The 10,886-nt window shown below is 36.9% G+C and overlaps 1 protein-coding gene across 2 annotated transcripts; it reads right to left on the bottom strand.

Moving 5' to 3' along the window:
• Nucleotides 1-3,223: 3,223 nt before the first annotated feature.
• Nucleotides 3,224-9,629, bottom strand: LOC132850955 (beta-1,4-galactosyltransferase galt-1-like). Of its 2 annotated transcripts, none has more exons than XM_060877444.1 (2): nucleotides 9,518-9,629; nucleotides 3,224-6,189 (listed from the first exon to the last, which is right to left on the bottom strand). In XM_060877444.1, the coding sequence occupies exons 1-2, from the start codon at nucleotides 9,544-9,546 to the stop codon at nucleotides 4,842-4,844; spliced, it is 1,377 nt and encodes a 458-aa protein (XP_060733427.1). In that variant the 5' UTR covers nucleotides 9,547-9,629; the 3' UTR covers nucleotides 3,224-4,841. The 2 variants fall into 2 exon arrangements, with proteins under 2 accessions (XP_060733427.1, XP_060733426.1); XM_060877443.1 differs by having other exon boundaries at nucleotides 3,224-6,192; nucleotides 9,518-9,611.
• Nucleotides 9,630-10,886: the final 1,257 nt, after the last annotated feature.

The following is a 10,886-nucleotide window of genomic DNA, read 5'->3' as shown; positions in this document are numbered from 1 at the left end:
ATAAAATTGGGGTTATATGGTCATACTTTCTTGTCCTAGTGAGAACTCTGCCAGCTGCATTTTGGACTAACTGTAGCCTATTTATTAAAGATGCAGGACAACCACTTAGTAATGCATTACAATTGTCCTGTCTAGAGGTCATGAAAGCATGAACTAGCTTCTCAGCATCACAGACAGACAGGATGTTTCTCAGCTTGGCAATATTTCTAAGGTGAAAGAAGGCTGTTTTTGTGGTATGGACAAAATGTTTTTATGAAAATGTTTTCAAAATGGACATATGTTTTTATGTGGTAATGACTACAGTATTCACATGAAATGTCCAAAACCTCAGTAGCCACTTTTGTCCAAAAGTATTGGCACCCCACCAGGTACTGATGTAATAATCCAGGACCTTCTGTGTAACATTACTGCAGCTGGTTTTGTAAATAGCTTCTGGACACCGAGTATCCTGTACATCTCCATGGCCTGCACAAGCAGCAATAAATTCTCATAGTCAAACATGGTAGAAATGCAAACTGTGAATTCATAGCGAAAGACTTCTTGTTTCTGTTGATTCCTAACAGGTTGGAAGTCATGAATGTACTGCAATGATCCATTCTCTTTAGGTGATTTGGAAGTGATAGCCACATGTTCTGGTGTTGGACACTCTTCCGGTATTTGGCATATAATATCAGCAGTGCCGTAATCTTTGTAATTTTCACCTCCTGTCGGTGCTCTATGTAGGAGCCAACCATGTATGTTTTAAGATTGGTGACTTTAATGATTGGGTCATATATTACTTTCCCTCCGCATGCCGTAAGGTTTGACTTTTTCCACTGAGGGTAAACATAGTCAGGCATACATATCACAAATATGAGAGCAAAAATGATCATTGGGTTAAAGAGGGTCTTTGGAAAAACATACTGCCGTGAGACTTGTTCTGTACTGTGAAAGAAAAAAGAAAGAGAAAACAGTTAGACTAATATATTACACAACTACAGTACTAGTGTGCAGCTTGGATAACAGTACAGATTTACTGTCCTCTAAAAATAACTCAACATACAGCCATTAATGTCTTAATAACTAAAACTAACTATCTAATTAACTAATTAAAAACTAGCAACAATTGTAATTCTCAAATCTTCAGAGTTCTTTGCAATGTGGCGCCATTTTCAACAGGTGGTCAGTATGAGAGAATTGCACTCAAAAACACCAAATTTTAACTGATCTAATACAAGAACATGATGAATAAGATATGTGGCTTTGCATGGTTAAACATCATGATGTTATCACTTAGGGTGTACTCACTTTTGTTGCCAGCTACTTTGACAATAATGGCTGTATGTTAAGTTATTTTCAGAGGACAGTAAATCTATACCTCTAATCAAGCAGCACAACTACTCTAAAATATATCCAAATTTAATTTCTATAGTATTATCTCTTGAGAAAACATACTAAAACGGTTGCTGAAATGCAAGGGGTGTACTGACTTTTGAGGGTACTTTATATTTATTTATATAAAACACAATTGACCAGTTTATAGCATCATAGCACGTTTAAAAAAGAGGCAGCACTGGCACTGCTCAAACTGCGGCGGTGTAAAATATGAATTTAAAATATTTTATGTTTTTAAAATATTTTACTAGAAACGGAAACCTTTGTAATGAGAGGAAGATTAAATTTCTTTACCTGCGAAGACCCGCAGTCTGAGTATTCATCTTGTTTTTTTGTGCAGTCTCTCTCTGTGTGTGTGTGTGTATTGGTGTGTGTATTGGTGGGTGTACGTGTAAGAGCGGGAGGGTCCTGTGTCAGTTCAGCTGGTTATTGGATAAATAATAAACGCCCTCAATAACTCAGAAAAGAGAAGTTGAAAAATATAGCAATGAAAAATACTTTAAAACATACAGTACACTGTCCTTCCATCTGATATTTGTTTCCGTCACCATGACCTAAACATGACATTTCATGCCAAGATTCTAATAGATCCTTGCTCAAAATGGCACCTGTTATGTTCAATTCACAGCTAGTCTTAGCAGCCAGTATGAGAGGGTCAAATGAATTGCTACAGCTATACTAAAAGCTATTGCTAAAGCTGATACGCAGTGTCGATTCGCAGTGTCGATTCAGTGTCGAGGATTTGATTCAGTATCAGATTTGCTTCAGTATTAACTATATAGTGAAAACTCTATGAAACAAGCATATGTAAGGAATTAAACAATTGTCTGTGTTTAGGGTTGCCACCCGTCCCGTGAAATAAACTAGCAGATACTAAATGACGCGTCCCGTATCAAATCAATACGGGACGCGATTTGTCCAGTATTTTACATAGGACCACGTTATACAGCAACCCATGCAAATCACCCCACCCGCATTGTGTGGAGACGCGTCCTATTCTGCCCCTGATTGGGTAATACTCGTTGCCATCGTTGGTTTGATTGGTTTGTTTTAGGGTTACGGGCCGTGAATCACGGCCAATCAGAGTCAGAGGAGGGCGGGACGCCGCCTCGCCGGTTATCATATTTTCCTGGGGACACGGTGGCTTAGTGGTTAGCACGTTCGACTCACACCTCCAGGGTCGGGGTTCGATTCCCGCCTCCACCTTGTGTGTGTGCATGTGCCTCGGGGGTTTCCTCTGGGTACTCTAGTTTCCTCCCAGAGACATGCATGGTAGATTGATTGGCATCTAGGGAAAATTGTCCCTAGTGTGTGTGATTGTGTGAGTGAATGAGAGTTGTGTGTGTGTCCTGGGATGGGTTGGCACTCTGTCCAGGGTGTATCCTGCCTTGATGCCCAATGATGCCTGAGATAGGCACAGGCTCCCTGTGACCTGAGGTAGTTCGGATAAGCGGTCGAAGATGAATGAATGAATGATATTTTCCTGTGTTTTTACTAACATTAAAGACTCAATCCTCCTTAAAGTAATTCATCACGGTATTTTAATTCATCTTAGATTATGTGGAATATCTGTTATTCAGAGAATGTCCAGTGCTTGCTGAAGCACTTCAGAAACAGCAGGGATCAGCATATCTGCATAGAATATCAACATTCACTACTACATTATTGTTTTTATGTGAATTATTTTGTAAGTATTATTCCAATATTTTGACTGTATATCACTTCATTAATGCAAAATTCAATGACATATCATAACCCAATACCATTACTAGAGTATGTACATATGTACTTCATGGTGGAAATGATGTTCTTGGTATATCCTTCCTTCTTCAAACATAAATAGCACAAGTATTTCTAAATGGTTCTGTTTTTATTTCATCCTACCAGGGTATAATAAATAATAATAAATAATATATGAAAACTGATGCAAATTTTTCAGAACAATATCTTATCCAACAACCATGATATAGATTACCAGTTTTTATATATTGGTACATTTGGAAAAATTGTCAGTGAGGCTTCAAATAGCTGCTTTATTCCAATGGAACACTAATGGTAAACTTTCAAAACAGCTTAGCTCACAAGTCAAAAAAAGAGAGAAAGAGAGATGGATCACATCTTTTTCTTACATAAACACAGATTAGGTATTCTATATTAACTAGTTTGCTTAGAATAACAACCGTTTTCATCAAAGAATGGATCGGTTGGACCGCCATCTGAAACCAATGTCTGTGGAAGTTTATAAAACAATTTATTTTACATAAGGGAGTAATGAGATTTTGTTTTTTATTTATTTATTTTTTTATGTAAAATATATTACTTTTTGCAATGCGTGTCATTGTGCATGGACTTTTCACTAAACTATTAAAATTAATTTTATTTCTAGATCCCTAATAAGCAGATAACAGTAGAAAAGACAAAGGCACATTAAAACATTACAGAATATGTTGAAAGGATATTCAGTACAAGCAAATTGTCAATAATTCCCAGGATAAAAACATAGCAGTTTTTTTAAAAAGCATTTTGAAGTGGACAGTGAGTGTCTTTGAACTTCAGACATAACATGTTTTTGGGGGCAATGTGACTGTGACCTTTTCCAGCAATGCAGTAAAGCTGAAAAAGGTTAAACTTAATTTTTTGTTAAAGTACAGAATGACATGGTGCAGTGACTACCAAAGGGATTGGAGACAACAGAGCCCATATGATCTGTAGCAAATAGCACACACTGCTTCTTCTTCATCTAGCATGCTATGATACATATTTACATTGGTGAATTTTATATACAAACAGAATGTTTAATTTTATCAGCAAGAAAACTTATTTTCACAACAGTGCTGCTAAGGCTTAAAGGATGTCTGGTAATCCTGGACACAGGTATGTGTGAGATCTGGTTGAAACTGGGATCTGGGATCTATATATATATACACATGTAATTCCTGCAATATGAAGCCCCTTCATGTCTTCTCAAGCATCTCTAAATTGTCTATTGTGTGTGAATCTGGTACCCCATTCAGGATGTCCACTGCTTTTGGGAGTCTCTTTGGACAGACTTCAGATTCCCTCTGACCCTGTGTAGGATGATCTGCACTGCTTTTGCTGAGGCACAATTGATGATTTAAATGCATTTCAGGAGTGCATATTGAACATATTTTAGAGATATGTAGAGATTTGTAGAGATATTTGATTCCTGTCAAACTGATTCCTACCAAAAGATTTGCAGTTTGCAATTTGTGTACAAATGCCTTTGGAAACCTTAATTTTAATCTCTTATTACAATTGGTTTAATTCAGGCACACTTTATTTGGAAATGTACTGCTTCCTGTCTTGTACAATTCAGCTAAACTCTCCAGCTTTACCAGAGTGCATTTGGTATGTTTAGATTTGCTTGGCATGTTTAGATAAAATGGCTTTTTTACTCTTAACATATCATGACCATACTTTTTACATATAGTTGTCACAGACCTTTTTTACACTTTTGGCAATTTTAGTGCTTTCTGAAGCACTTCAGAAACAGCAGGTATCAGCCTATCTGCATAGTCTCTGAGATGTGGGTCCAGTATGGGGTTACCTGTTAACGTGCCCTCTTTCTTAAATTTCCTTATGTGATACATGCGAGCAACTTCAGGTTTCACTCTCACAGCACCATTCATTGATTTCAACAATCCATGGACTGTAGTTTCAAATACTAGACGAGGATTTATAATAACTTTGAAATCATTGAATTGTGAAGGATCGTTTCTTAACCTATGAACATATTCTAAAATGTTTTGTCCTGGAACCTTCTTCCAGAAGTCTGGTGAATACTCAGATTTTGGATCCTTCAAGTTAATGGGAAACAAATTATTCTCAAACTCAAAGCCCACCCCCTGACCATATTTCCTCTCCAATTCAGGCAGAAGCTCTGTCCAATTGCTTAAATTCAAAGGTAGAATGAATTCATCCATATCTTGAAGAGCTACATAGTGACTCTTGTACATATAACGATACAAACAGTCATTAAGTGCTGCGATTTGCCCAAAGTAGTGTAGTTCCCCTGGCGATTCCCACTTCCTCCAGCCTCTGGACACATTAATGTAGGACGATACACTCCAAGGGATGAGCTCCACAAAGTCCTGACTGATGTAATAATCCAGGACCTTCTGTGTAACATTACTGCAGTTGGTTTTGTAAATAGCTACCTTCTGGACACCGAGTATCCTGTACATCTCCATGGCCTGCACAAGCAGCAATACATTCTCATAGTCATACATGGCAGAAATGCAAACTGTGAATTCATAGCGAAAGACTTCTTGTTTCTGTTGATTCCTAACAGGTTGGAAGGCATGAATATACTGCAATAATCCATTCTCTTTAGGTGATTTGGAAGTGATAGCCACATGTTCTGGTGTTGGACACTCTTCCGGTATTTTGCATATAATATCAGCAGTGCCGTAATCAAACCCAAAGTGATCAGAGTGCATGTTTAAAGTAGCAGATACTGACACCTTCGTTCCACTGCAGCACAGCATGCATTGATACTTTGCATTTTCACTGCGATGCACTATAGCAATTGTCCGTATCATTTTCACCTCCTGTCGGTGCTCTATGTAGGAGCCAACCATGTATGTTTTAAGATTGGTGACTTTAATGATTGGGTCATATATTACTTTCCTTCCGCATGCCGTAAGGTTTGACTTTTTCCAGTGAGGGTAAACATAGTTTGGCTTGTAATATTTCACAGGTTTTAAACCAGTCAGGAAATATATCACAAATATGAGCACAACAATGATAATTAGGATAAAGAGGGTCTTTGGAGCAACCGACTGCCGTGAGACTCTACTGTGAAAGAAAAAAGAAAGAAAAAACAGTTAGACTATATATATATACATATGTATTGAACAGTTTGAAAAGCAGATCAATAATGTAGGACTATGTATTATTATGATTATAGGACTATGAGAGAATTGTACTCAAAGCACCAATACAAGACTGTTCTAATACAAGATACACTAATTTGAATATATTAATATATATTAAAGTCAAATTTAGTTGTGTGGAATGTCTAGTTCAAACCCTTTATTCGCCTCTTTCAAATGAAAACAAAACCAAAAAAACAAAAAAAAAAAAATTAAAAGAATTAATTTAAAATATCTTATGCTTTAAAAATAGTTTACTAGAAATGCAAACCTTTGTAATGAGAGGAACATTAAATTGCTTTACCTGCAAAGATCAGCAGTTTGTGTATTCATCTTGTTATTTTGTGCAGTGTGTGTGTGTGTGTATGGGTCAAGTCAATTCAAGAAGCTTTTATTGTCATGTCAACCACATTTACTCTAGCTGTTGCAGTACACAGTGAAATGAGACAAAATGAGGTCATGTGAGTGTTCGAGCGTGTGCGTAATCCGGGAGGGTCTGTGTCAGTTCAGTTGATTATTAGGTAAATAATAAATACATACACCCTCACACTAATTTGTATTGTTCTGTCAAGAAGACAAAAACATGAACATGATCAATAGGATATATGGTGTTAAATGGTTAAACATCATGCTGTTATCACTTAGGGTGTACTCACTTTTGTTGTGTTGTGGAAGTTTGAGTTTTTAGAGATTTAACGTATAAAATATCACACTGGTAGGCATGGGCAAGAGTAAAAATGTTTCACAATTTATTGTGTTCTCTGCCACGCAGCAGAACCCAACACTCCTCGTATAGCAAGAGTAAGGCCGGGCCCTGAACATCGATTACATCAAGATTTTATAGACAGGATTCAAACAAAGAAGACATGTAAAAGAAAAACATCATCAATCATTGGCTATAAAATGCACATCTCATGATCAAGCTAATCTAATCTTACAAAGGTCTACTAGAAGCTGTTTATGAACCCGAGTCCTGCCAACTCATCTCCAGTCCCCTCTGTCCTTCTCATAATCTAAGCTAAGTTATTTTCAGAGGACAGTAAATCTATACCTCTATACAAGCAGCACTATTTTAATTTCTATAGTATTGTCCCTTGATAAAATATACTAAAACGGTTGCTGAAATACTGACTTTTGAGGGTACTTTATATTTATTTATATAAAACACAATTGACCAGTTCATAGCATCATAGCATGTTTAAAAAAGATGCAGCGCTGGCACTGCTCAAACTGCAGCTGTTGATATATTTATTACGACTCCTAATTCAGTCATTGTCAAGTTCCAAAACTAGTCTAAAATTACAATAGGATTTCTTTTTTTTTTTTTTTTTTATTCTACTAATCAATTAATTGTAAGATATAGTATGTGTAATGATGTGTTTGATTTGTTCGATCATTCATTTTGGTGCAGTAGCATGGAGTGATATAAACAGTATACCACTACAAAAAAATGGGTTGTGGGAAATAAGACAGAATTATTAAGGCTTCACTTGTAAGTGGCACATATTACTGGAACCCAGGAAGTGCTAACGTAAGCAGGTTACAAAGTACCACTCAAATATAAAATTTACAGCCAGGTAATGCTTTGACACTGAGTGACTCATCATCCAGACTTAAAACTCAACTCATGAATTCTGAGTTAAGTAGGATTCAGACGGTCTGGCATGAAGGTATGGCTGCTATCATGCTGGTACGGTACGGTTGTTATCGTGCTGGTAGCAGCCAATTAAAGATGGGAAAATTGTAGTTATAAAGGGATGCATATGATCGACAAAATTAGTCAGACTATGGCATCTGATAAATGTTTGATTTACATTTACAGCATTTAGCAGATGCCCTTATCCAGAGCGACTTACACTTTTATGCAGCTGAGCAATTAAGGGTTAATGGCCTTGCTCGGGGGCCCAGCAGAGACAGCTTGGTGGATGTAGGAATTGAACTCACAACCTTCCGATTGGTAGCCCAACACCTTAACCACTAGGCTACCACATCCCCCCAACTGTTTGACTGACAGTTAGGCCTCATCCCAACAATGTGTCCCAACATTCCCAACACTTTTACACCACCTAAACCATCCTGAAATCTTAACACAAAGCAGGTTGAGTCAATGAATGACTAATGACTAATGCTAAATTCTGACCTTACCAGATTTTGAATAGTCTGTCTAGCATTAACAATCATGAGCACCAAGACTACATTTCCCCTGATTCTGATGGGTTATGTTAAAATTAACTGAAGCTCTTGACCTGTATGTGTAATGATTTTATGTATCGCACGGCTGCCACATGACTGGATATTTGTTTAGATGTCCAGCTGTTCCTATTAAAGTGAACAATGAGTGTATTATGGTATGTTACACGTTGTGGCAAGTACACTAGATATCCTCGACTGGCTACAGAATGACAGATCTTGTAAAGTAGTGTACTATGAGGTGTAAAGTGAGTGTATATAATTCTGTAATACAACATATATAATTACAGTAATAATAACAGAACTACTAAAAGCTCAGTGTAGTGCACATAGTTTCCAGAGAAGCAACATGTTTCTTGGAAACATTGTGTGCAATGCTCATTTTACTTTTTCTTCGTATATTGCAAAAAAAATGGATGAAAACACATAACAAGGCCCTGCAAGGAAAAAACAACAACTTAAAAATAGACTACACTACACACTTTGGTCACATCCCGCAACCTTGGCGTAACCATGGACAATAAACTGTCAGAAGGATTAGTCTGTTTTTTTGTCCAAACAGGATGTTCAGGTACTTGCTCAGTCTCTTGTCATTTCAAGTCACTTTTAACAAAAAATACGACACAATAAAGGCACTTATTGTTAAGTAAAACCTAAGCTGTAACTTTCCTCTTCAGGAAACGCGTTTGAAGTTTCACTTCACAAGGTCAGTAGGTTTAACACACCCCAGTAGCTCTGGACTTTACTGCCAGTATCATAATATAATGTTATTATAAGCTAAAATAATAAGTCGATTAATAGTTTCCCTTGTTTTGTGATCTTTTTTGGATAGTTATTTAAAAAAAAATAGAAAAAAAAGATTAAAAAAAATCTATATATATATTAAAGTCGAATTTAGTTGAAGTCGATGTCTACAGTAGTTCAAAACCGTTATTTGCCTCTTAAAACGAAAACGAAACTAAGACCAGAAAAGAATGAATTTAAAATATTTTATGTTTTTAAAATATTTTACTAGAAATGCAAACCTTTGTAATGAGAGGACCATTAAATTGCTTTACCTGTGAAGACCCGCAGTCTGAGTATTCATCGTGTTTTCTATTTTTTTTTTTTTGTGGTGTGTGTGTGTGTGTGTGTGTGTGTGTGTGTGTTGGAGCGCGCGGAAGAGCGGGAGGGTCCTGTGTCAGTTCAGCTGGTTATTGGATAAATAATAAACGCCCTCAATAACTCAGAAAAGAGAAGTTGGAAAATATAGCAGCGCAAAATGCTTTAAAACATACAGCACACTTTCCTTCCATCTCATATTTGTTTCCTTCACCATGTACCTTTTAGACAATACAAGACAGTGTATTAAATATTAATACAGAATATATGACAGATCAGTTATGTACATAAAGTGTGAGAAGTGCATGGTTGCGCAATTTTACGCTTTTGTACAATATACAGCAGCAGTAGTGTGTGTAACATATACAGATGATGTAATGACACAGTTCTGATAATGCAGCACTGTCAGGTTGTGACTCTCAAAGGTACAGACATAAATAACACAATACTATACAATAGATATGAATTATTATCATAGATAATAACAATAGATATTGTTATTATTATTATTATTATTATTATTATTATTATTATTATTATTATTATTATTATTATTATTATTATAGATATGAAGCAGGGAATATAATTATGGTGAGTTGTTAATCAGGGTGATTGTCTGGGGAAAGAAACTGTTCATGTGTCTGGCAGTTTTGGGAAACAAAGTTCTGTAGCACCTGCCAGAAGGGAGGAGCTGAAAGAGGTTGTGTCCAGGATGTGAAGGGTCAGTAATGATTTTTACTAATTATTTTTCTCTGCTGTTTTTACTGTGTGTTGCAGTCTGTTCCTGTCCTGTTTTGTTGCTGACGTGGCCTTATAATCAGATTGAGCTCATGAACAATATGCAGCCCAAATGCACCAAAGGGCTATAGCAGCAACAGGAAGGGTAGTCGTCAGTAAGTCCTCCTCAGAAACCCCTTGGATTAAGACAACTAAAGGGATACCTGCAGCATGTACTGAGAAGTGGGGCATCCTCTAGACTGGACACAAGTCTCTTATGCCCATGGGAAACCTTGACGTCTTTTATGTAACACTCATCACTCTAGCCACTGATATGGCGTCCATGGTGGCTGAAGACTCTGGGATAACCCCCTCACAGGCTGTAGACTCTGGAATAATGTCCAAAATTGCTGAAGGCTCTGGCGTGATGGCGATCTTGGCAGAGGCCTCTGGCATGGCGGACATCTTGGTATGATGTGAGCTGGGGTGGCAGGCATGACATTTTGACTGTGAGAAAATATAGCATGTTCTTTCACAATTATACATATTTACTTTTCTGATATGACAAAAATTAACTGTGTTAAATTCAAAAACAAAAGATAATATCAT

Source organism: Tachysurus vachellii, chromosome 9, assembly GCF_030014155.1.
Source record: "Tachysurus vachellii isolate PV-2020 chromosome 9, HZAU_Pvac_v1, whole genome shotgun sequence".
Taxonomy (NCBI): Eukaryota; Metazoa; Chordata; class Actinopteri; order Siluriformes; family Bagridae; genus Tachysurus; species Tachysurus vachellii.
The sequence above is the reverse complement of the archived record's forward strand: the minus strand, read 5'-3'. Positions and strand labels throughout refer to the sequence as shown.

Excerpts from the sequence above, each read along its gene's own strand:
- LOC132850955 (XM_060877443.1), bottom strand. The coding sequence starts at position 9,546 with ATGAATACTCAGACTGCGGGTCTTCACAG. Across the intron at positions 6,193-9,517 it reads CAGACTGCGGGTCTTCACAG|TAGAGTCTCACGGCAGTCGG; the intron begins GTAAAGCAATTT and ends TTTCTTTCACAG.